At 41.5% G+C, this 27,372-nt stretch overlaps 1 protein-coding gene across 1 annotated transcript in view; it reads right to left on the reverse strand.

Annotated features, from left to right (window-relative positions):
- The window catches only part of LOC126282219 (survival motor neuron protein), a 108,284-nt gene that overhangs the window by 55,258 nt on the left and 25,654 nt on the right, over positions 1-27,372 (reverse strand). Inside the window, exon 2 of the mRNA XM_049981766.1 lies at positions 3,459-3,692. Within this exon, the coding sequence (XP_049837723.1) occupies positions 3,459-3,692 (234 nt within the window). The remainder of the gene's footprint in view (positions 1-3,458; positions 3,693-27,372) is intronic.

Below are 27,372 nucleotides of genomic sequence, written 5' to 3' on the forward strand. Positions count from 1 at the left end.
AAAGTCTGCCTGAGCACATATGGACCACCATCAAGGACGCCCCACAATGACAAAGAGGGGGATCATCACGACACAGTAAATAACTGTGCGCAAGTTGGGTGTGGCCAATGTGGAGCCGACAAAGGACGACTGATTCCCTGCAGTTGGCTCGCATGGATGACCGCCACACAGTAGTCGTCTCCTTGATACGGCGGAGTTTGTTTGGCACGGGCAGGTTGCGCCAATCAGTGTCCCATAAATGGCTATTAAAAACAGACAGACACTTAGAACAGAACCCTGTGGCACACCGTTCTCCTGGACTTGGGAGGAACTATATGAGGCCACGACGTGCAAGCGGAAGGTACGATACAACAGAAAATTGCGGATATAGATTGGCAGAGGGCCCCGAAGGCCCCATCCATGAAGCGTAGAAAGGATGAGATGATGCCGTGTCGTATCATACGCCTTCCGTATGTCGAAAAAGACAGCGACCAGATGCTGACGGCGGGCAAAGACAGTACGGATGGCCAACTCCAGGCTCACCAGATTGTCAGCGGTGGAGCGGCCTTTACGGAACCCACCCCGAGACGGAGCCAGATGGCCCCGAGACTCCAGTACCCAATTCAAGCGCCGGCTCACCATCCGTTCAAGCAACTTGCAAAGAACGTTGGTGAGGCTAATGGGACGGTAACTGTCCACCTCCAAAGGGTTCTTCCCCGGTTTCAGGATGGGGACAACAAGACTTTCCCACCAATGCGACGGAAACTCACCCTCGACCCAAATGCGGTTGTAAAGGTCGAGGAGGCATCGCTGGCAGTCCACTGAAAGGTTTCAGCATCTGAGAGTGGATGCTATCTGGGCCAGGAGTGGTATCAGGACAAGTGACGAAGGCACTGAGGAATTCCCACTCACTGAATGGAACACTGTACAATTCAGGATGGTGGGTGCAAAAAGAAAGACTCCGACGTTCTATCCGCTCTTTAATGGAGCGGAAGCCCAAGCAGAATTCAGAGCAAAGTGCTCTGCCAAGCGGTTTGCAATGACATCGGAGTCAGTAGAAACTGCTCCATTCAGTGAGAGCGCAGGAACGCTGACAGGGGTCCGATAGCCATAGAGGCGGCGAACGGCGAATCTTGGCCCAGACCCGCAATGGAGTGACATGGAGGCCAATGGTGAACACATACCGATCCCAGCACTCCTTCTTGCATTGGCGGATAATGCGGCGGGCTCGCGCACGCAGCCGTTTGAAGGCAGGAATGTGGGATTCATCAAATAGCCACAGACTCAACAGCAATGACAGGAAATCAGAGAAATATATACCGATTTTCACAATATCTGGGGGCCTTCTTTCTGTCTGCGAGGAGAAAAAAATAAATTGATTTTGCACATTTGGGCGATCAGGTGGTGATAATGATTGGGGGGGGGGGGGGGGGGCTGCTCATACATAACTCAAAGGGGACAAAGTTGCCACAGAAACATTGTGCAAATCCATCCTTAGAGTGAAAGCTGCCAATTTATTTTTGGCCTGGTCACAAGGGGTGGGGGAGGGGGTGGGGTTGTGTGTGTGTGTGGGGGGGGGGGGGGGGGGGCATTTGAGCAAGCATGGTGGAGGTCACTGACAAAGAAAGATATCTCTGATTTATCTGTAAAATAAAATTGAAGTTTCAGAAATTTGTGTGTCTATTTCACTTGGAAAGTTGATGTAAATACAAGTTAATATTGTCGGTGACAAATCAAATTTCTTCCAACTACAGTTCTAGTTGTTACTTCCTGCTTCCCTTTGTAAGAACTACAAATGTTATTTAAATTAAAGTATTACTTTCTACTACTATCTTAGAGGATAGTCTAGATAAGAACTATTCTCAATTGCACTTTGATCAGCCCAACTTTTGTAAAACTCTAAACTATTTGAACTTTTTCTGCTCGCCCCCAAATTCTGAATTCATGGAAGTTGACTGTGTATAAAAATTATAGAAAATATCAAAAGGAAAGACACTACTAGTCACACAGCAGAGATGCTGAGTCACAGATAGGCACAGCAAAAAGACAGACGCATTCGTACATAGCAAAAAGACAGTCACATATAAAGCTTTCGGCCAGTAAACCCTTCGTCAAAAATAGACACACACCCACATGTCTGTATTCTCAGGCAACTGGGCCACACTGCAAGCAGGACCACCAGTGCATGATGGGAGTGGCAACTGAGTTGGGGTATAGGAGGAGGCTGAGGTGGGACAGTAGGGTAGGGGTGGCGGACAGTGAAGTGCTGCATGCTAGATGGAGGGCAGGCGAGAGGTGGGAAAGGGGGAAGGAGTAACGGAGAAGGAGGGAAGTAAAAAGACTGGGTGCAATGGTGGAGTGAGGGCTGTGTAGTGCTGGAGTGGGAACAGGGAAGGGGCTGCATGGGTGAGGAAAATGACCAACGAAGGTTGAAGCCAGGAGGGTTATGGGAACGTAGGATATATTGCAGGGAGAGTTCCCACCAGAGCAATTCAGAAAAGCTGGTGTTGGTGGGAAGGATCCATATGGCACAGGTGGCGAAGCAGTCATTGCAATCAAGGATTTCATATTTGGCAGCGAGCTCAGCTACATGGTTTGTCAGTCACCGTTCATGCGGGCAGACAGCTTGTTGGTTGTCATTTCCACATAGAATGCAGCACAGTGGTTGCAGTTTAGCTTGTAGGGCATGACAACCAACAAGCTATCTGCCGCATGAATGGCGGCAGAAACTGTGGCCAAAAAGCAAATGGACTACCCTGTGGCTGAGCACGCTGACAAACACAACATCCTTCATTTCAATGACTGCTTCACAGCTGTGCTATATGGATCCTTCCCACCAACACCAGCTTTTCTGAATTGCACAGGTGGGAACTCTCCCTCCAATACCTCCTATGTTTCCATAACCTTCCTGGCCTCAACTTTCGTTAGTCATTGCCTCACTCATCCCAGCCCCTTTCCTGTTCCCATTCCAAGACCACACAGTCCTCATTCCACCATCACACCCAGTCTTTCTACTTCTCTCCTTTTCCACTATCCCCCCAACCCCCCGTCTCCCTAGCTCTTGCCTGCCCCCGTCTAACCTGCAGCACTTCACTGTCCCCCACCCTACCCCACTATCCCTCCCCCCTCCCCGCCCCAACCTCATCACCTCCACCCGCCACTCCCACTATGCACTGGTGCTACTGTTCCCAGTGTGGCTCAGTTGCCTAAGACACGTGTGTGTGTGTGTGTGTGTGTGTGTGTGTGTGTGTGTGTGTGTGTGTGTGTGTGTGTGTGTGTGTGTGTGTTTTGACAAAGGCCTTACTGGTAGAAAGCTTTAGCTTTATTTGTGACAGTCATTTTGTTGCGCCTATCTGCGACTTAGCGTTTCCGCTACACGGTGAGTAGCAACTTTCCTTTTCATAATAATGTTACATTCCATCCTGGATATTCCACTGATAGAAAATATCAACATCGTCACGTAACAATATCAACTGCACCTTTCTTTTGTTGCCTTTCTTTGACTTTTTGCTTGCCGTAGTTTGCCCAACACCACTTTCAAGTAGTTCTGGTAAATCTAAGCCATTTTCAAGAGGTTGCTCTCCACGTGCAATCATACGAGCAGCTATTCTGTATTTTGCTGCAAGTGAAGCTTCTTCAAATGCGTCAACCAGTGCTTGATCATCCCACGAGTTATTATCTGTTGCTGAACTGCTTTCTTCAGTGTCACTGCCCTGCAACAAAGTATGAGAAATAATTAGCATTACCATTACTTGTCCTACCAAAGTTGTTCAAATGGTTCAAATGGCTCTGAGCACTATGGGACTTAACATCTGTGGTCACCAGTCCCCTAGAACTTAGAACTACTTAAACCTAACTAACCTAAGGACATCAAACACATCCATGCCCGAGGCAGGATTCGAACCTGCGACCGTAGCTGTCTCGCAGTTCCGGACTGAGCACCTAGAACCGCTAGACCACCGCGGCCGGCACCAAAGTTGTAATATGACCTTTAGTTGCAAGCATTCTTAAAACACAATGATAAGTAAATGTCACACAAAAATTTATTTTACTGGAAAAGCCATCTCATCCACTATACAAATGTCCCAGGAGGAATAGACAAATATTCAGTGGTATGGGAGCAATGATAATTCTAATTAAAGAAGTCTAGTAAACACGGGCTCTAAAATTTATACCTTAAGAACCAAGAGTACTTTTTCCATCTTTTTTACCTTGAAACCTGTCTCTTCTACTAAAGAAGTGGTCATAGCTTTTAAGGTACCCATTCTAGAGTACATGTTTACTATACTTTTTGCTTTGGATGATCGTTCTTGTCATTCCTAAATAGTGACCATTCCTCCTGGGACACTGTATAGTACCCCAGAGGTGTGCTAGTCCAACTATCTTTGTGACAAGACAGAAGTACTAATGAAGAAGTGGGAGGGGGACAGCATGCAAAAGAAGAACAAAAAAAGAACACTAAAACTAATATGGCCAGAACCTGATACATAGAGAGGGAACTGTGAAATAACATGAGTAATGTTGATAAACTAAAGTTGGATTTGACAGACAAGTTATATGACATAAACAATATATGTATCCGCCATATTACGACGGAAGGTCAAAAAGTAAAGCGACTTGCAATTTCTTCCATAGGGTTTGGTAGTACTGCTAGTATCCAGGGCTGGAGTATTGTCATTTGCAACAATTCTATACAATATGTCACTCATTTCTGTGTTAGTCATCACATTGTAGCAGGCTGTGAAACACGGCAGCTCCATTGTCAATCTACACCGAGGAGGAAATGAGGACAGTTATCTGCTTTATGTTTGCGGAAGATGATAAACCTGCAGAAATTATTTGTCGAATGCAAGCAGAGTATGGGGACAGCTGTTTATCATAAAGCAAAATCTACAAATGGATAGAGCACTCCAAACAGGGAAGAACTTTTCTATGTAATGAGGAAAAACATTGTGCAGGCCACTAACAATAGAGGACAATTTAGAAATCTCAAAAGGTATGGTGATTGAAAACAGGTGAATCACAATTGAAATCGCTAACACTTTACATACAAGTCATGGTTTAGCATATTCCGTCTATTCCGTCTTACATGACAGGCTAAATTTTCAGAAAATGTGTGCGAAGTGGGTACCAAAAGAATTATCAGTGCAGTACAAGTTGCAAACAAAGATGTGATAGCCGTTTATTTCACACCAAGAGGGGAAACTGAACAGCGAGAACTAAACTAACCTACAATCAGATCCAAATTGATGTGTCACTCACATCAACATAGGGAAAACACTGATCAAAGTTTAAAAAAGTTTATTGACAATAAAACAAACATCTGCTGCCACAATAGCAAAATGACAATTACAACATTTCATTTCACAGATATGGAAGCTTGACACTATGGTGATTCTAAAGTTTGACAAAGTAACACAATTACAATCTTCACAGACAAATACACTTGTATGGAAAATGTTCTAAGTGTGATGAAGCTGTCCTGAAAATCATAAGCATATAAACAGAAAAGTCTGTTTCAGCTACAGTCCGACTGCACAAGGGAAACTACGACAAATGCTGAATGCAATGGCATCGGTCCCTATGATGGACTTCGAGAGCATCTCAAGACGATGGGGTGAGTAGCATCTGCCCGGAGGCTAGGAGAGGTTCTCTAAGCTGGAAGAACTGACCTGTGCTGCTATGGTGCATACCTTCATAGCAGCCACTACATATTTAGAATCGGGGTAATAAACAATATGGTTTTTATTGTTCTTGCTGAAAATGAAAAATGTTCACTGAACTGAACAATGGAGCGACTGTGGTCCATGGACATATACACAGACATATACAGGATGGTCCATTGATTGTGACTGGGCCTAATATCTCACGAAGTAAGTGTCAAATGAAAAAACTACTAAGAACAAAACATGTCTAGCTTGAAGGGGGGAAACCAGATGGCGCTATGGTTGGCCCGCTAGATGGTGCTGCCATAGGTCAAACGGATATCAACTGCGTTTTTTGAAATACGATCCCCCCCATTTTTTATTACATATACGTGTAGTACGTAAAGAAATATGAATGTTTTAGTTGAACCACTTTTTTTCGCTTTGTAATAAATGGCGCTGTAAATGTCACAAACATATGGCTCCCAATTTTAGACAAATAGTTGGTGACTGGTAGGATTTTTCAATTAAAATACAGAACACAGGTACATTTGAACATTTTATTTCGGATGTTCCAATGTGATAAATGTACCTTTGTGAACTTATTTCTGAGAATGCGTGCTGTTACTGCGTGATTACCTGTAAATACCACATTAATGCAATAAATGCGCAAAATGATGTCCGTCAACCTCAATGCATTTGGCAATACATGTAACGACATTCCTATCAACAGCGAGTAGTTCGCCTTCAGTAATGTTCGCGCATGCATTGACAATGCACTGACGCATGTTGTCAGGCGTTGTCGGTGGATCATGATAGCAAATATCCTTCAACTTTCCCCACAGAAAGAAATATGGGGACGTCAGATCCGGTGAACGTGCGGGCCATGGTATGGTGCTTCAGCGACCAATCCACCTGTCATGAAATATGCTATTCAATACCGCTTCAATCGCACGTGAGCTGTGTGTCAGACATCCATCATGTTGGAAGTACATCGCCATTCTGTCATGCAGTGAAACATCTTGAAGTAACATTGATAGAACATTATGTAGGAAATCAGCATACATTGCACCATTTTAGACTGCCATCGATAAAATGGTTGCCAATTATCCTTCCTCTCTCAATGTCACAGCATACATTAAGCTGCCAAGGTCGTTTATGTTTCACTTGTCGCAGCCATAGTGGATTCTCCGCTGCCCAATAGTGCATATTGTGCCAGTTTACGTTATGGCTGTTGGTGAATGACACTTCGTTGCTAAATAGAACGTGTGCAAAATATCTGTCATCGTCCCGTAATTTCTCTTGTGCCCAGTGGCAGAACTGTACACGATGGTCAAAGTTGTCACCACCCAATTCCTGGTGCATAGAAATATAGTACAGGTGCAACTGATGTCTATATAGCATTCTCAATGACGTTTTTGAGTTTCCCGATTCTCGTGCAATTTGTCTGCTAATGATGTGCGGATTAGCCGCGGCAGCAGCTAAAACACCTACTTGGGCATCATCATTTGCTGCAGGTCATGGTTGACATTTCACATGTGGCTGAACACTTCCTGTTTCCTTAAATAACGAAACTATCCCGCGAACGGTCCGGACACTTGGATGATGTCGTCCAGGATACCCAGCAGCTTACATAGCACATGCCCATTGGGCATTTTGATCACAATAGCCATACATCAACAGAATAGCAACCTTTTCCACAATTGGGAAAGGGTCCATTCTAAAACAGGTAATATATCAGGAAGCGAATACCGTCCACACTGGCGGAATGTTACGTGATACCATGTACTTATACGTTTGTGACTATTACAGTGCCATCTATCACAAAGCAAAAACAGTGGTCCAACTAAAACATTTATATTTCTTTACGTACTACACAAATATGTAATAAAAAATGGGAGTTCCTATTTTAAAAAAACACAGTTGATATCCGTTTGACCTATGGCAGTGCCATCTAGCGCGCCAACCATAGTGCCATGTGGTTTCCCCCTTCAAGTTAGACGAGTTTCGTTCTTTATAATTTTTTCGTTTGATGCTTATTTTGTGAGATATTTGGCCCAGTCATTATCAATGAACCATCATGTATTAGCAACATTTATTCATTTATTTTTATATTTATGTATTTATTCACACATTTGGGCCACATGCGGACCATAAAGCTTGTGTTTTGCTATGCTTTTGTCTACTACTTCTGGTGTACTTGATGAAGTTTAATGACTGTTTTTGTTAATAGATTGAGCTTTTATGTTAGCACAGTAGTCCTTTATTTTCCTGCCCAACTATTCTAGCATTTATCAGAAAATTTCATGGTTGCAATGTGGTTAACTTCTATAAGGGATGTTACGAAGGGTCTGGTTTCAATAGCTAACTGTTACTCAACCCTATTCATAGTAAGTCTTGCCTAATATGAAGTTCTTCAAGGTCTTTATTTGCTTGATCCAACTCCTTTACCCTTGCTAGCTACTTTGATCTCTTAGGACAGCCTATGGAGCGCACTGGCTATGTGGCCACAGGAAGCTAGTTATCTTCTTTGATGTCATCAGTGAGGTTTTCTTGAAGTTGGGAGAGTACAGTACAAACTTACTTGCGAACTTTACCACTTGGAAGGACCCTTGGCCCCACTATCTTTTGCACAATATTGTCTTCTTACAATTTGAGGGTCTTTGTAGGGGTCTTCTACATTAGGAATAAGCACTCTGCTGTATAGCTACTGTGTTATACTGTCTTCAATATTCATCAACAGATGCTTTGAGATGTATATTTTTTGTCTGGAAGCATAGTATGCCTTATCTAATTTGACTGTCCTTTGAGAGCTCTCACTTCACTGACATCATCTGATCTGCATTCTCCAAGACACTTTATGGTTTTGGTTCTTTATGTGCTTGTCAGCACTGACTTACCGTTTTAGGGGCATCTTCAATATTGGTAATGATTTCTGTCTTTCTGGTATTGATCGGAGATCTGGTCCATTTCCTGTTGATTTTTCCAGGACACAGTTAAACAATATATATGCAATACACCACCTTGCCTTAGAACCAATGTCAAAATTTAGGACGAGGACATAGGCCAGCCCTCCAAGTGTAGCCCAACCCCCACAGATCTAACAATTGCCACGAGTTGAGCTCATTCCAAGGCACTCTTCCATCACCAGGGAGCTAGAAACTGTGTGTGTGTGTGTGTGTGTGTGTGTGTGTGTGTGTGTGTGTGTGTGTGTGTGTGTGTGTGTGTGTGTGTCTAACCAAGGTCAGTCATCTGGTCATCAAAGCTGCAAAGCTATAGTAAAATCAGAAATGTAATATGTATATAGCTGGTCACTGACAAAAATTGTATGGCACAACTAACTTTAAATACATGAAAATGTGTGTGTTGAGGACAAGAGAGACTTGCAACTCAACATTTAAGATATTCCTCACACTCTTGACAAAATGGGCAAAAAATTGCTTATCTGAGTGAACAATCTTACAGTTAAGTTATATGAGCCTGTAGAAAACTTCTATTGGGCAAGTTAGTAAACTGCATAAAAGGCAACTTGTCGATATATAAAAATAGAAAATATCATCATACATGAGTATTTACCCAATTGTTTGCACGTGCTCTGTTCCACAAAAATTAAATAATCCCAACATAAAATTTTACTTACTGAAATGAGCATTGGTTGAGTAAAAGTATACAAAAATTTTATCCACAAACATGCAATTTCCAAACCAGTAAGACAGAATCTGCGTGAATGCCAGCCACCCTGAGAATATATGAAAGTAACTCTTACGCTTCACAGAGTTATCAAATAAGCCTGTTTTGTTACTTAATTTCATGTGGCCGTCCAGTGGTTTTTTATTGTGGTACTGTATCTTGCTCAACAGAAACTGTATCTAATGATATTTATGTAGTCAGTACTACATGGCCTTTGTAAACTACGAACTTAGTTTAAAATAATCATATTCGTAAACAACAGATAACATTTCAAGTGAGTGGTAGTTTATGCTATGATATGTTGTTGGTGTAATACCAATACTACAATAACACACAGTTTTGAAAACAATATTAGTTAATAGACTAAACATGATCTGTGTTATTTTTCAGAGAGTACATTTCAGACACTGTTGATAATATGTACTGAAAACTTGAATTTGAAAATCTTTGTAATGTTCTGCTAAGTTTTTGGGGATAACGATCATTAAAGTTGCGTATTAAAATGGGATATTGTTAGTGGACCAGACAAATGTTATGTGATGGTTTTTATCAGCCCAGGGAAATGACTATTCATTTAGAGAATATATTGTTTATCTATTTGTACACAAAATGTGACACTTTGATGTGATATGTAACATCAAATTATTCATATTATATTTTATCCGTGTTGTACGAAATTAGATAAATTTGCAACAGTCTTATGGAGAGAACCCCAGTCTAAAAGTTTTTGTAAATTCTTACCTTTTAAATCTTAACTAAACAGTGTGTAAATTTAAAGTAAATTGTTACCTTGCATAAGTAATTACGTAAAATGCAAGGAACTGAAAGAAAACATTTTAAATAAAACATTTCATTGTATCAGAGAGGATATTAGAGTTGAATCAGTAAAACCCCAATTCTTTAAAGAATCCAACTCACTTGTACAAGGCACTTTCAAATATCTGCTCACTTTACAAATCATTTAATGTGTTAGATATGAGACATTAAGCACGTAAGTGAGAATGAATTTAGAAAAGGTTTGAAATTATGCTGAAAGTTCCCTCAATAAATTTTCACTCTACAGTGGAATGTGCACTCATATGAAACTTCCTGCCAGATTCGAACTATGCACTGGACTAGGACTTACACCCAGAACCTTTGCTCTCATGGGCAAGTGCTCTCCTCCAAAACTTCCAAAGCAAAAAACAAGAACATCTACATCAGGATTTACATGATTAATCCTCTGGGCACAGGTATGCCATGACATCACTGTTTGTGCGAAAGATTCTTTGTCACCTCCCATCACTCCACACGTCATGACGCCAATCACTGTTTTAACATTTCTGGGATGGCAGAAAGCTCATACGGAACAATCCAGACAAAAAAACACATGAAACAGGACCTGCTCCTTACCAAATCTTTCCACAAAATAATTAAACTTTTAACCTCCATACAATTTTTCCAGACGAACAACTGACTGGATATTCTGATAATAGTGTGTTCATTTGTATTCAAAACTGGTATCACATAATCCAGCCACAAAACGTCTGGGAAATTTCAATCACTAACAAAGTGTTTCATGCCATCAATGTTTGACATACCTCCTGAACTGTGTTTTACAATGACATAATTTTGCAGGTACCTTCAGTGGTCTGTCTACAAACTTTGCAAATAGTGTAGGTAGTAATGAAAGTGAAATTAAGATACCATGTCTGATGCTTAAGTTTTACTGCAAAAAATTATGTGTAAGGTTGGTTGGAAGTCATTAAGTGCTTTCATTCTCATATACTGGATTAATCAGTCCAGATATTTGTGGACTATCAGTTATGCTGCCTCAATACAAACACACTGTTCCCAAGCATAATACTTTTCTTACTGCATTAAAAGTTTTAAAAGAAGATTGCACCTCTTAACAAATAGTTGACAGCATGTAAAATTTTTAAGTCCATCACTTACAAGAAATATTTTTAAAAAATCAAGTTTTCGTTGGCCTTTGAAGCTGTTAGATAGGTAACCTGCAACAAGGATAGCTGCTTAGTAATTCAGATGACGTGCTGATGAAACTCTTAATCATAATACTACAGATACCAAAAATATGTCTTCACAACTGATAGTGAATAAAGACTGTAATTATTTGCGAATTTATTTAGTCACAAGTTTCAGCATGTGTGTTTCCAAAATGGAAGTAGTTCCTTCATTCAATGACTCTTCAATTTAAACTGAGAGATGTAATATATTCTTATGGAGAAATTTCAGACAAAATTAATAAAATAACTATGTTCATTTTCTCACTGACTCTTGTCTATGTCCATCTACTCTTATTGTGAGTGATACTTGCACTGATCTAGGAGTCATTACTGAAGAAACTTTAGTTTTATGAGCTTACCAACGCATGGGAAATCACGGAATGTGACCAAATATTCCAAAAAAATTAAAAATACACCTGTCCCACTGTCATCAGAAATATAGGTCAGATAACCAAATAAGCTGATAATTGTCATCTAGTTTGCAAATAAAACGCAGCTGGTTACAATATATTGTAACAAAGGCAGTAATACTTTCAGTCGTTGGTTAATTTATATTATCAGGAGGAAGTTGTGTGGCAATGGACAATTATGTACTTTTCACTAAGCAAAAGGTCGGGCATGGTCAGTTTTTGCTTTTTTTGTGGGATTTTAGGGCGCTCAACTACTGAGGTCATTAGCACCCAGTCACAAATGTAAGTGCACATATAATCTGGTAAAACTCAAGGAGGTGGGGGGGGGGGGGGGGGGGGAGACAAGAAAGTTCTTACAAAGACACAGATAAAATAATTAAAAGAGTTAGATGTCTTTGGATAAGTCCGTCAAAGTAATAAAATGAAGAACACGAGCAGCTGCTTGAGCATCATCAGCTAAAATTTCATGTAGGGTAGATGGTAGAGACAGGACAACACGAGATTGATTAAAACGGGGACACAACAATAAAACATGGCGCACTGTCAATGCATTACCACAAGGGCACTGAGGGGTGGGGCCACAGGATAGCAGGCAGCGGTGGCTAAACCGGCAATGCCCAATCCACAACCTGGCCAAAAGGACCTCCTCTCGCCGAGATGGTTGCTAGGAGGTTGTGCAAGCTGTTGGGAACGGTTTTATGGCCCTGAGCTTATTTTCTTGAAGTGACGACCAAGTATACCACCATAATGACACAAACCTCTTACAAACAACCCCACTAATGTCAGACGATGGGACACAAAGGGAGGCTGGCCGAGGCAGGAGGACTGCAGCCTTGGCCACAGCATCAGTAGCCTCATTCCCAGGCACTCTTACATGGCCTGGAACCCACAAAGCTAACAGGAGAGCCATCATCAGCAAAAGAATGGAGGGATTGCTGGATCCATTGCACCAAGGGATGGACCGGATATGGAGTTCCAAGGCTCTGAAGAGCACTGAGTGAATCAGAGCAGAGAACATACGGAGAATGGAGGTGGCGGCGGACATACTGAACGGCCTGAGAGAGAGAGAGCAAAAAGCTCTGCCATAAAGCTGGAACACTTGTCGAGGAGCCAGTATTTAAAAGCAACGACACCGACAACAAAGGCACAGCTGACACCATCGTCAGTTTTGGAGACATCAGTGTAAATAAAGGTGTTATTGGCGAGTCGAGCATGAAGTTCGACAAACTGTGAGCAATACACTACATCCGGAGTACCCTCCTTCAGGAGCGAGCTGAGGTCTGCCATGGTCAGGACATTGTTAGCTACTTACAAACATTATTTTGCTCTCTGGCACATGATCCTGCTACTTGACAGTGAAATAGACTAGATGACTCTCCATTCAATCCTTGTAACAGCTGTGGAGTACTCAACGCAAGATACAAAGAAATGTTTTGAAGCACTCCTAGAAAGTACTGGAGCTAATGTAACACTAGGCTCAGAAAGCTGCTTAAAACTTGAAGCTGACAGCAATAAGATCTTTGGGGAAAATTTAAGCACAGCAGGATAGGGAAATGGAAGTAGTGTGAAGCTGCATGTGGGACTGTCTGGGCACAACACAGTATCAACGGTGGCCAAAAAATTATAATAAGACCCTTCTATTTACCACCAGAGTATCCTCCTGATGAAATCAAAAAGTTTGGGGAAAACCTCAGTTCCCTTGTACATAACCTCCCTAATGATACTGTAATAATTAGAGAAGATACTTTAATCAACCAACAATCAATTGGGAAAACTACACTTCTGTTAGTGGTAAGCATGACAAGATATCCTGTGAAACATTACTATATGCTTTCTCTGAAAATCACCTAGAACAGACAGTTCACAACCCCACTCAAGATGGAAATATATTAGATCTAATGGCAACAAACAGAACTACCATCCTTGAAGTCCACCTCTAAAGGAATACCACCGGCCATGAGGCAGTTACTGTAACAATACCAAAACACAAAAGGTAACTACTGAACCTTTTAGCTCCAGACTGGATAATATAGAGGAACTACTGCTCAAGTTTAAAACAATAGTTGACCATGTACTGGATAGATATGTACCCAGCAGGGCAGTTCATAACAGGTGTTTCCTCCATGGTTTACAGTCATTGTAAACAAACATCTAAAGAAAGATTACTGCACAATAGGTATACATACAATGTCTAATTATGTTCCACGAATTCTGGTCATATCTAAAGGCTGTTAGTGGCACCAAAGTTAGCATCCAGTCGTTCACAGACAGGATGAACTGAAGTTGAGAGTAGCAAAGCAAATATACCTTTACAAAGATAAGCCCAGGACTATTGCCCCTACTTAATTCTCATTCCTTTGAAAAGATCAGTGTAATAGATATTAGTGTCAGAGGCATTGAGAAACAGCTGAAATTGTTAAAACTGAACAAAGCCCCAGGACCCCATGGATTCCCTATTAGGTTGTACACCCAATTTGTAGCTGAGTTAGCTGATCTGTTAACTACAATCTATTTCAGCTCTCTCTAACAAGAAACTGAGCCCAGTAGTTTGAAGAAAGTACAAGTCACATCTGTATGCAAGCAGGTTAGCAGAAGCGACCCAAAAGACTGTCAAATATCCTTGACATCCATTTGTTGTAGAATCTTATGACATATTCTGAACTCAAATATAATGGGGTACCGTTATCAAAATGCCAACAAGCACCGATTCTGAAAAAAGAGCTCACATGAAACAACTCGCACTCTTCTCACACAACATCCTGAAACCCATAGATCAAGGCACTCGGGTTGATGCAGTATTTCTCAATTTCCAAAAAGCATATGACTTGCACAAAATATTTGACTGGACTGAGTAACTTCAGATTTGCCCTAGGGAAGTGCATTCGATCCTTTGCTGTTCACGACGTATCTTAATAATACTGTGTCAATGTTAATAGTAACCTCAGACTTTTTGCAGACGACACAGTTACTTGTAGTAAAGTACAGTCTGAATGAAGCTATACAAATAGTCAGACCATGCCAATATTTGGAAGTGGTGCATTGACTGGCAGCTTGCTTTCAATGGTAAAAACTGTAAAATTTTGTTCTTCACAAAGCAAAACAAAAAACAGTGTCCTATGAGCACAATATTAGTGGGTCACAGTTGAAAAACCCTTCAGCGTAGCACTTAGTAGGGACACGAGGTGCAATGATCACATATTCTCAGTCAGGGGTAAGGCAGATGGTAGACTTCTGTTGCCTGGCAGAATACTAGGGAAATGCAATCAGTCTACAAAGCAGATTGCTTAAAAATAATGTGTGTGATCCATCCTAGAATACTGCTCAAGCATCTGGGACCCATACCAAATAGGACTATCAGGGGATATTGAACACATGCAGAGAACGGCACACAAATGGTCACAGATTTGTTTGACCCACAGGAGAGAGTCACTGAGATATAGAAAGAATTGAACTGGTGAACTCTAATACAGACACAAACTATTCTGAGAAAGTCTGCAAATGAAATTTCAGGAAATAGCTATAAATGATGACTGCACGTATCTACGAGGGATTATCTGCGTATTACTGTCGGACACAGTTTGCGTGTTTTCGTCAGGGTCTACAGTAGATTTCTGTAGCGTGTGTAGATAGTCGTTTGCTTGCTTGTTTTGAAAACTAGTGACAGCTTGTTGGCATTAGTCACTCGGTCAGTGGGGCAGTAGTAACCAACCGAGACAGATGCAGCAACAGTAACCGCTTTTGTGAGACTTACAAGTTCCTAACCAGGATCGAATTTTATTATATCATCTGTGTGCTTTAATAGTTTAGTTTCTTGAGTTTGTGTGTGTAAATTTAATATATAATAGCCACAGTTCTTGCATTCTCGTTTGCATCAGAAAGTAAACGAATTTTGTGGCGTATTACAAGTTCCTAATCAGGGGAAAATTACTTAGTTTCACCCGAGTGCTTCGGTGGTTAGGTTTTTGAATATCTGCGTGTTAGTACACATATTTCGTGCATAGTCTACAGTAGAGTTGTGCAGCACATGCCAATAGTCTGTTTATCTGAATAGTTAAGTTTTACATTGTCTTTAATATGGACAGGGACTGCGATTGTTGTGTGCGGATGCGATCCGAGTTGGTGACACTTCACTCTCAGCTTCAGGCTGTGATGGCTTCGGTTACACAGCTTGAGGCTGCAGTGGATGGGGACCACTGTTGTGGGCTGGCCGTGGGGATCCAATGGACGTCCAGCATGTCCGAGTCCTCCGATCGGCCCTCACCTTGGCCAACCCAGTTACTGCTACACAGAGGCTGACCCCTCACCTGTAGTCGAGTTGGAGGTCACCCCTAGGCGAAGTAGACAGCAAAAGACTTCCCAGGTGGCCACACGTAAGGCCTCCCCAGTTTGCCTGACAATCAAGTTCCAGGTGCTGTCTGTGGCAGACACTGTCGCTGAGTCAGATGACGTGACGTCACCCATCCTGTTTCAGAGGAAGCCACTCAGCCTGCAAGATCCAGGCAATCACAGATGGTAGGATTATTGGTAGTTGGGAGCTCCAATGTTAGGTGCATTATGGGGCCCCTTAAGGACTTGGCTGACAAGAAGGGTAAGAAAACCAATGTGCACTCCATGTGCACACTGTGTGGAGTCATTCCAGATGTGGAAAGGGTCCTCCCAGATGCCATTAAGAGCACAGGGTGCAGCCAACTTTTGGTGGTTGCTCACGTCACAATGATGTGTGTCACTTTGGATCAGAAAGGTTTCTGTCTGGTTTCAAGCAGCTGACAGAAGTGGTAAAGGCTGCCTGTCTCGCTTGCGAGATGAAAGCAGAGCTGAGTATTTGCAGCATAGTTGACAGAACCGATTGCGGACCTCTGGATCAGAGCCAATAGGGTCTGAACCAGAGGCTCAGACGGTTCTGCGACTGTAGGCTCCAGATTCCTCGACTTGGGCCAAAGGGTGGTTGGGTTTTGGATTCCTCTGAAGAGGTCATGTGTCCACTATACGCAGGAGGAGGCTACAAGGGTAGCAGAGGCTGTGTGGCGTGGACTGTGTGATTTTTTAGGTTAGAGGGTCTCAGGAAAACACAAGAAAGGCTTCAGTCACAAAGGGTGCAGGCTGAACACAGGAAGAACATTGATACAGGAACCATTGATATAACAGTTGTAAGTTGTCATAGCTGAGTTGGAAAAGTACCAGAGCTCCAAGCGCTAATAGAAAGCACTGATGCTCAAATCGTTACAGGCACTCAAAGCAGGCTGAAGCAGATATAAGCTTAGCTGAAATTTTTGCAAAGAACCTAACGGGTTTCTGAAAGGATAGGCTAAACACGGTTGGCGGTGGTGCGAGTTAGAATGGGAAGAGGTCTTTTTTGGAAACCCCTTCAGAGTGCCGTTGCCTCTATTGGCCTTCTAACATGCAAGCAATTCCAGGTCATTGCTCTTTATTGTCTTCTGTTAGGCAACAAGGAACCTGGCAGACACACACATCTGAGCACCCCAACTGGTAGATGAGTGTCACCACTACCATCAGAGATGTCCAGCTGTGCACTGAGGTGTTTTTTGTGATCTATTGATCACCTTGAAAGAGTGTTCACATATTCCAACACTGCAGGAGTCACAGCTACAGCAACGGAGATCTAACATATATGTGCAACCTTGCTGTGATAACAAGCAACTTCACTTCTATCTGTTTGACCCAATGAAGAATGCATTCTGTTGGAAACAGTATGTGAATGATGGGGAGATAATTGATGCAGCAATACATTAGCTCCAGCATTGGCCAGTAGAATGGCACCATGCAGGCATACAGTTCCTCCCCAGTAAATGGTGTAAGCCAGTTACAATAAATGGAGATTATGTTGAATAGGATTTTGTAGCAAAAGAGTGGGGAATAATATGGTGTAATGGAATCCTGAATAAAACAAACCTGCTTTTGGGGCATGGGGCTCTGTTCAATTTTAACTGCATTAGCTTTTTCTCAATGCCATTGACACTAATATTTATTTCACTCATCTTTTCAGTGGCACAAAAATTAAGTTGCGGCAGTACTCCTGGGTTTTTCTTTGTGAAGGAACATTTGAAAACAAAGTTAAGAATTTCTGCTTTTACTTTGCTACTCTCAAATTTGGTTCGTTTTGCCCATGAATGACTGGACACTAATTTTGGTGCAACTAGCTGCCCTTACGTAAGACATGAATTTCTTTGGATTTTGTGGAACATCATTTAACAATATTCCGCTATGCCACTCAGTGAAGACCTCACACACATTGCCCTCTCAACTGCGAAACACGTCTCTCTCTCGTGTGTGTGTGTGTGTGTGTGTGTGTGTGTGTGTGTGTGTGTGTGTGTGTGTGTGTGTGTGGTATGTTTCTGTAGAAGCTTTCTTACAGTGACTGTATACCACGGATGATCTCACCCACCACAGATCCTCCTCTACATGCATTCTTGATTGCATCATCAATCGCACCATTTCCCCTTATCCTGACTGCCCCGTCATACAGCAGAGTGGCACCTCTTTGCTTCAGCTTTTTAAATACTGTATAGGGTAGTCTGTATTGTGGATCAGTATGCTTACTGTACTACTCTCAGGGTACTCAGGGTAGAGGAGACCAGAGAAAATTATGAATTTTCTGCTGTGTCACCTTCAACAAGGTTATAGCACTGCTTTTGCATATCAGTAATTGTAATAATCAAGTTATAAACAAACCTCAGATGAAGAGGGCATTTCCACACAGAGTCTGGAAAACTATATTTTTTTAAGCTTATGTTTGGAATCATTTTGGACCAACAAAGTTGTTAGCGTGACAGATTATTCCATCTGTGGTCCATACAGCTCTTTCAGTTCTTCTTCAGAAATGATTCAAAAAAAAGCACGATTGTGTGTCAGTTCATTTCCTATCATTCACTGTTAAGTACTAACACTAAGGCACACTGACATGTTTTTAGAGCAATGGTTCATGATCCTACGTACACACATTCAGAACTGTGCTTGCCTGATAAATTTCAACTAAATAATCCAAAACAATATCACGATCACCCACCATATAGTGCTGCAGGTATGTGGTGCAGGTAAAGTATACTCACAGAGCAGACACAAAATTCACTGACACGCAACTCTGACAAAGGGCAAATCATTACGGTCCAGCACCTGGGAAGAGCACCTTGGGAACTGTAAGGTTGGTCAACTGCTCATGCAATACTGTAACATCTACGGAAAGTGGTTGAAGGATAGTGAAAATCCATTGTAGGCAACAGGCTGTTGGAAACATGATAGGCAGTAAACTGCAGCAGATTTTAAGACATTACTAAGCTGGTGTGCCAACAGCCTTGTTGCAATGGAAACACTGGTTTTATCATATCACCAAAGTTGAGCACTGTAGGGCTTGGATGGCACTTGGAGAGGTAACCTTCCGATATGCCAAGCTCTGTTTGCAAGTGGGATGCACTTAGCCCTTGTGAGACAAATTGAAGAGCTACTTGATTGAGAAACAAGTGCCTCTGGTCACAAAAGCTGACAACGGCTGGAAGAGATGTATGCCAACCACACACCCCTCCATATCTACATCCAGTGATGCCTCAAGGCTAAGGAAGACATGGCAATTGGTCAGTACCATTAGGATCCTTCGAGATCTGTTTGGACAGATTTTAGAGTTTACAATTCTGATGTAGGCACCAGTGTTTCAGACCACACAATCAGCACATACTACTGAAATGGGACACAGCAGATGATGTTGACTGACTGATATGATGATTGGTTCAAATGGCTCTGAGCGCTATGGGACTTAACATCTATGGTCATCAGTCCCCTAGAACTTAGAACTACTTAAACATTGCTAACCTAAGGACATCACACAACACCCAGTCATCACGAGGCAGAGAAAATCCCTGACCCCGCCGGGAATCAAACCCGGGCGTGGGAAGGGACAACGCTACCGCACGACCATGAGCTGAGGACAATATGATGATTAAAGATGACCATTTGTGAGTGTGAGTGCTGAACAGTAAGGTCATCAATGTCACTGCATGAATGAAAAATATAGAGAGTGTGGTAAAAACCTATTAAAAATAACAACAAATTTGGAAAATCAAGTTGCATACTCACACACAAAAATAGAAAAGCCGACTCCACTAAGGTGATCACTGAAAAAGCCCTAAATAAAAGAACACAGCACAATAGCTAGATAAAATCAAGGATAAAAACCACTACACACACAGTTGAAGGGACAAAGGACTGACCGGATGACTGTTTAGAAATAATGCACGACTGAGTCACTCAGTGAAATCAAAATCTCTCATCCAATATTTTGGGAAGAATTCTGGATATCACACAAAATCTTAACACACAAACCAAATTTACCTCATAGTTAAAATAGAGGAAAGTTTCTGTGAGAGACCCAGATCAACCATCAGGTCATCACATATTAAATAAAATATATTAAACTGACAGCTGTGACCACATACTGTGATATACTGGGGACTACTCATGACATCAGAGAAAGCCATGTGTCAAGGGGGCAAAGTCCCGTTCTAATCCGTGTAAGGATTACCACTTCGCTTTGTCATGACCAGGAGGAGGTAAGCCATGGTCGCACTGAAGGTTTTACAGAACATAGCTTATTATTCCTCACTTTCAGCCACTGAGCCTCCCACCAACACATGGTAGTCTTGCTCAAAAATGAGGTTACAGCCTACAGGACGAGTGAACAGGAGGTGGAAGGAAGCAAGCCTCTTTGGCAGCTCCATCAGTGAGTTCATTTCAACATATCCCTATGTGCCCTGGAACCCATAAGAAAATCATGACAGGCCAGTCTTTCAAAAAAGAGGAGCGTGTCCTGCACTTCTTGCCCTATCCAATCTGCTGAGTACATCTGAACCAATAGCAAGAATAGCACTTTGGGGACTTGATCGGATGAGGAATTTCTTGCCACAGCATTGTCTCATCTGCTCCACTCAGATTTGGAAACAATTCCATGTAATTGTTCTTCGAGCCCCTTCCTGTGTGCTATGTTGTGGAACGTGACAGAGCAGCTAATAAAATCCCCCTGCTTAGACCCATCTGTGTGAACAGTAATAAAATCTGGATGGTTATGTAAACTCCTGTTAAATTTAATTTTAAAAATGTAGCCTGGATACAATTCTTTCTATAAGCAACCATTCCTAAAAGAAATCTGGGGCGTAGCCAGAGGGATGGATCACCTACTCCACACCTCCCTTTGGACCTTAATGCTAACCACCTGTAGTAACTCAAGGCTCTCTCTAGCATGGATCCCAAATGACCTCTGCCCATGGACAGTGAATGAACAACCATTCTAGTGGCAGCTGTGCAATACAGCTGGATGCTAGCAATTTAAGTACACACAAAGCATTGTATGATGTCAGACAGTGGTGGCTAACCAACAGCCTCTGCACACAGGCTAGCAACTGGACTTTTGCAATAAACCCCTGTTGAAAGCCCAATACCCTAAGTGGTAAAACGTTGTGGTACAATGGCCTTGCTAATCAATAAAACTGGCATCCATAATCAAGTTGATGTTGCACAAAGGCCTTACTAAGTTGTAGCAGACGTACCCTGTTGGTTCTCCAAGATCTATGACACATTTAAGGATATTTAAAATCTTGAGACATTGTGGTTTCATTTCTTTAAGGTGTGGCAGCCATGTCTCCAAAAAATTATTTGAAACATGTGGTGTTTGACCATTCATCCAACCAACTGATAGTCAAATCCAATTTGAAGGGTTGGAGAATGCACAGAACGCACAGAAGAAGTGGGAATCATCAACAAACACAGTATGTGATGCCACAATGTGGACATTAATACTGTTCATCACAATGGTAAACGCCATTACCTTTAAAACACTTCCATGAGGGACACCGTTCTCCAGCTCAAAGTGGTCAGACAGGACATTCCAAATCCCACATCTAAAATACCTGTCGAAGAGGAAGGACTGTATGAAGATGTGTAGATGACCACGAAACTCCCGCTGAAAGAGCTGTAACAAAATAATATGCCTCCAGGTAGTATCATAGGCCTTTTCCCAAATCAAGACAAGACACCAATAAGGTGCTGCTTGCAGAAGGAAGCTAGTGGAAATGGTAATTCGAGCAGGGTCATGTCATCTAGTGTGGGGGGATACCTCCTGAAACTGCATTGGGAGTGTCATAGTATGGACATGGTTTGGAGAACCCACACTAGGTGTTGGTTGACCATATGCTCCAGTGTCTTATGTGGCTTGTCAAGCTAATGCTACATTTACACCAAGGGCACTCCGATCCTGCCTTGGTTTTAAAATTGGGATTAAAACTGATTCTTTTCATGAATTGGGAAACTCTCCTGTGATCCAAATTTCACTGAAGAGCTGAAGGAGCACCTCTTGACGACAGGTCCAACTGTTTCAACAGAATCCAAATCCCGCAGAGAGAAAGTCTGGTTGTATTTCTACATGCTGGGGGAACAGAAATAAAAGACAGCCTTCTGATATCACCAAGAAGCTAGAATCGGCCATAATGGAATTTTACAATTAAACCATTGTCCACACAACAAAGCCCTCATACAGCTGTTATTGGCAGTGGCAAGTTCTGCCTTGAGATCCTTCTGATGGCTTCCCATGCTTTACTTGCCGATGTGGACCTGCTGATTGAGTTCAGGAACTCTTGCCAAGGCCTGTGCTGACTCTACCGAATTATTTTCCTTGCGCTTGCCGAAGCCATTTGAAAGGCTACAAGATTCGCATCCAGAGAGCACTGATTGAATCTGGGCATAGCTACCATCGTGTTCCTGACTGCACAACGCTCATTCCACCCAAGAACAAGCTGCCTCCCAGGTGTTCCTGCTAACTTTGGGATGGATGCATCAGTGGTGTGGAGAATCACAGCTGTAATGTGATCTTCCCAGTCCTGGATTCCATCTCACTGCTGCCTGTAAAACATTTAGTTTGCCTTTCTGAACAGGCATCTGGCAGCTTCCATTTGGGATCAGCTCCAGAAGGCAGATGGTTCACATAGGGTAGTGGTCATTACTACGAAGATCATAGTGCACTCCCCAAGGGCAGGTGAGCAGGAAGAGATGTCTATGGCCATAGACAAACACTTAGCAGTGCTACAATGCATAGCTTGGCCATGTTCATCAATATAATGTCTTTAGTTCATGTCCAATCCTTAAGTATGCAACTCCTGGTGCTGGTCATGTTAGAATCCTATAGTGCACTGTGTGCATTAAAATCCCCTAGAAGGATAAAAGGATAGCATAGTTAATCAAGATTATGTGGGAGGACCTCAATGTCAATGGTTCAAGGGTGGATGGTGCACAGAGCACACGGAAACAATAACATGGGCCAATATCTCAACATCAGCTGCCTGTACCATTGTGGTTAAGAGCACAAGAGAGGAGTGGACTGTCTCTTTGACAAACACTTCTACCCCAACTTCCACCCTGTCACCAGTAAGGTTGTCTTCTGTGGAGATGACAGCCTTCAAGTACGTGCGTATCAGTCTGTTCAAAACGAGGCTCCCAATACAAGCAAGAAAATCTGTTCTGTATGAGGAGTCTCAATTTCCCCAGGTGAGTCTTGTATCCAGTGGAATCACTGGAGTATGGGAGCCATTTCAAAAGTGTGGTTTTCATTTATCCCTATCCTTGTGCTGGGGTCGAAGGACTTTTAGAGCAAGGGGTATGGAGGGGCTGTCTGTGTCCGGTGACGAGGCATCAAAATCCACGATGTCATCAGCCAGCTGTGCCAGAATGACATCCGATGGTGACTGGGATAGCTTTTGACTAACTTCAAAACCCTTCCCCTTCATGGATAATGGAGAAATGGGGCATCAAAATCTTGACTAGAGATTGAGCAGCTCCTAACAGAGCAATTGGACTGCCTTCCCACAGCTCTCCCAGACTGCTTCACCTCTGCAACTTAGCATCATGTGGCCAAAATGCTGGCATTTGCAGCACTGCATATGATTACATACTTAGGGCCTAACACTAAGTCTAACAAACACTCCTGTGATGTGTTCAGGCAGCACTGCAGATTTGGAAAAATAACAACCCATTGAGGCATATTTAAAATGAACATTTCCTAGTCTAATTCAGGATCGCACATGTAAACAAAATATGTAACTCATTTAGAAAAACTTATAACTGAGAAAATAACGGTTTAATCTATTTCAGTTCAAAGTGTAGAAGCTCTGTAAATAAATGGACTAATTCTTGTGAAGGAAGTCTCCAGAAATTAATAGAAGATATAAATGTATTATTGTAATTTCTTATTTGAGTGTTTATTCTCGAAGGAAATAGCAGACATGTACTAATATCTTAGTGTATTTTGTGTTCTGAGCAGACATACATATATAAATGCATTTTCATTTTTTGTATTAATTTTTATTGTTAATTAATCAAATGTTCATCTTAAACAATGCCGGGGATTGTTTGGGATTGTTAAGAAAGTATAAAGGGTGGCTGCCATGTTGGCAGGGAGAGTCAGTCTGGTTTTAGTTTTTGAGCAGTGAGCATGTAGCTGCTCTATTTGCATTGTTAGTATTGGTTGCCTTTGTAATAATGCTTTACCTATGTTTTGAAAGTATAATAAATGTATTTAAAATAACATAATGCAATTTGATTTTTAATTTTAACTTTTCTGAAGCTGGAATTTTACAGTAACTATCTCCAGGACTTCCACTGCAACAGATTGCCTGATACAATGAGTAAAAACAACCCCTAAGAATGTTATAATTGGTGGAGGAGCTGGAATACAGTGTAAATCTGTAAACTAATCTTGTATTTTGTTTCACAGTTAACCCGCTTGTTGAAATAAAATTCCATTTTTTACGAGAATAGGACAAAGACGAACATGAGTAACACTACATAGTATACTTATGTGAAAACGCAACTTTGAGAACCAACTGTTTGTAAGTACAAAATATACTTTAATTTTACTTTTGGGAACTACTTTTTTGTGTCCGCTTTGTCATTATGAAGGATAATAGAGAGGTTAACAACAATAGGCACATTGATGATAATGGGGAGGTTAATAGAAACTTTGATGACAGTGTAGAAATTACTGGTAATAATTTAGTTCATGTGGGACAATGAAATTGCTGAGGTTAGTGCAGTTAATGGAAGGACAAACATGGTCAATTTATGAGCATAGATTCACTCTTGATCAAAAGCTTGATTCGATTGATAAAAAATTAGACAAACAAGGAACCCAAATTTGCAGGACTAAAGAGAGTTTAGAAAAATGCTGGGAAAAAGTAGACGAAAATTCCAGAAATGTGTCAACTATAGAAGGGGAAATTGTTACCTTAAAACAGGAAAACCAAAAATTCGAAGAGAGGCTAGATTCCATGGAAAATTTCAAAAAAGTTGCTACTGTAGAAGTGTTACAACTGAAAAAACTCAAGATTTCATAAAGAAATTCACAGAAACGGATCAAAATATACAAAATTTCACTAAAATTGCAAATGATAATTTCTTGGAGTTAAAAGAAGACAGAGGCACTTGTTTAGGCAAAATTTCGAACTTCAAATCTAAATTTCAAGAAATCGAAGATTCCGTTTCTGTGAAATCTTTCTGTAGTTACAGTCCATTTTGGAGTAACATAAACATAAAAAGATTTTCAGGGGAAGGCAATATACAGGGCGATTCAAAAAGAATACCACAACTTAAGGAATTTAAAACTCTGCAACGACAAAAGGCAGAGCTAAGCACTATCTGTCTGTGAATTAAGGGAGCTATAAAGTTTTCTTTAGTTGTACATTTGTTCGCTTGAGGCGCTGTTGACTAGGCGTCAGCGTCAGTTGATGCTAAGATGGCGACCGCTCAACAGAAAGCTTTTTGTGTTATTGAGTACGGCAGAAGTGAATCGACGACAGTTGTTCAGGATGCATTTCGAACGAAGTATGGTGTTAAATCTCCTGATAGGTGGTGTATTAAACGTTGGTATAAACAGTTTACAGAAAATGGGTGTTTGTGCAAAGGGAAAAGTTCCGGACGGCCGAGAACGAGTGATGAAAATGTAGCACGCATCCAGCAAGCATTTGTTCGCAGCTCAGGAAAATCAACTCTCAGAGCTAGCAGAGAGCTGCAAATTCCACAATCAACTGTATGGAGAGTCCTACGAAAAAGGTTAGTTATGAAACCTTATCGTCTGAAATTGGTTCAAGCACTGTCTGCAGCTGATAAGATTAAAAGAATCGATTTCGGTGATTTTATCCTTGCTCAAATGGAAACAGATGAATCTTTAATTTCAAAGATTGTGTTTACTGATGAAGCAACTTTCCACACTAACGGGAAAGACAACCGTCACAATGTCTGTATATGGGACACTGAGAATCCGCGGGAAACAACTCAGTATGAACGTGACTCGCCTAAGGTGAACATTTTCTGTGCCATTTCAGCCAATAATGTTTTTGGTCCCTTTTTCTTCATAGGTGCTACTGTAACTGGACTATAGTATCTGGAGATTTTAGAGATTTGGCTGTTCCTTCAGCTCGAACAACAAGCACAACAATTCATATTTCAGCAGGATGGAGCGCCACCACATTGGCACTTATCTGTCCGCAACTACCTGAACGTCAACTACCCGAGGCGATGGATCGGCCACCAGACAGCCCGTGACAGAGAACTTCATCACTGGCCTCCAAGAAGCCCTGATCTTACCCCCTGCGATTTTTTCTTATGGGGGTATGTTAAGGATATGGTGTTTCAGCCACCTCTCCCAGCCACCATTTATGATTTGAAATGAGAAATAACAGCAGCTATCCAAACTGTTACACCCGATATGCTACAGAGAGTGTGGAACGAGTTGGAGCATCGGGTTGATATTGCTGGAGTGTCTGGAGAGGGCCATATTGAACAGCTCTGAACTTGTTTTTGAGTGAAAAAAAACCTTTTTAAATACTCTTTGTAATTATGTATAACAGAAGGTTATATTATGTTTCTTTCATTAAATACACATTTTTAAAGTTGTGGTGTTCTTTTTGAATCACCCTGTACATCCAGTTGATTTCATGTTCCAGATTAAAGTCAAGGTGACTGATAAAATGAGCGAGTTAGAAAATTAAATTTTGTTTTTTGTTTGAGGCTTTGTCATGGGTGAACCAAGGAATCAAACCGGAAATGTCGTTCACTGAGGTAGAACGAGCTTTCATGAACAAATTTTGGTCAGAAACTAAACAATTCAGAATTAAGTCAGAATTTTTGAATGGAGAAATTTCAAACCGGGTAGTGGATGAATAGTTTATGTGAACAACAGTTAAGAACTTTGGTACATCTAAATAAACTACTCGATGAAATGATCCAAATAGATGCCCTGAAACATAGAAACATAGGTTACCTAATAAGGTACAGTGGAGTCTTGTCTACGGACCTGATGATATAATTGAACAATTCCTTAGATATATAGATAAATTGGATTTAGCATGGGAGAGAAATGACAGGCCTAAAGATAGAAGGAAAAACAATAACAGAGCTTTCACTGATCATTTCAATAGCAGATTCAGAAATGATGGCAGAGACCTGAGAACAGGAATTTCAAACCAAGAAATAGGCAGTGGCGGCAAAATCAGGGAAATAATAGTAACAATTTTGAAAACAGAAGAAATGATCCGGTAAACTAAGACTGGCCTCTTTCAGAGCCTGGTGAAACGGGGCAAATAGACATGGAAA

The sequence above is a fragment of the Schistocerca gregaria genome, chromosome 7, assembly GCF_023897955.1.
Source record: "Schistocerca gregaria isolate iqSchGreg1 chromosome 7, iqSchGreg1.2, whole genome shotgun sequence".
In the NCBI taxonomy this organism is placed as follows: domain Eukaryota; kingdom Metazoa; phylum Arthropoda; class Insecta; order Orthoptera; family Acrididae; genus Schistocerca; species Schistocerca gregaria.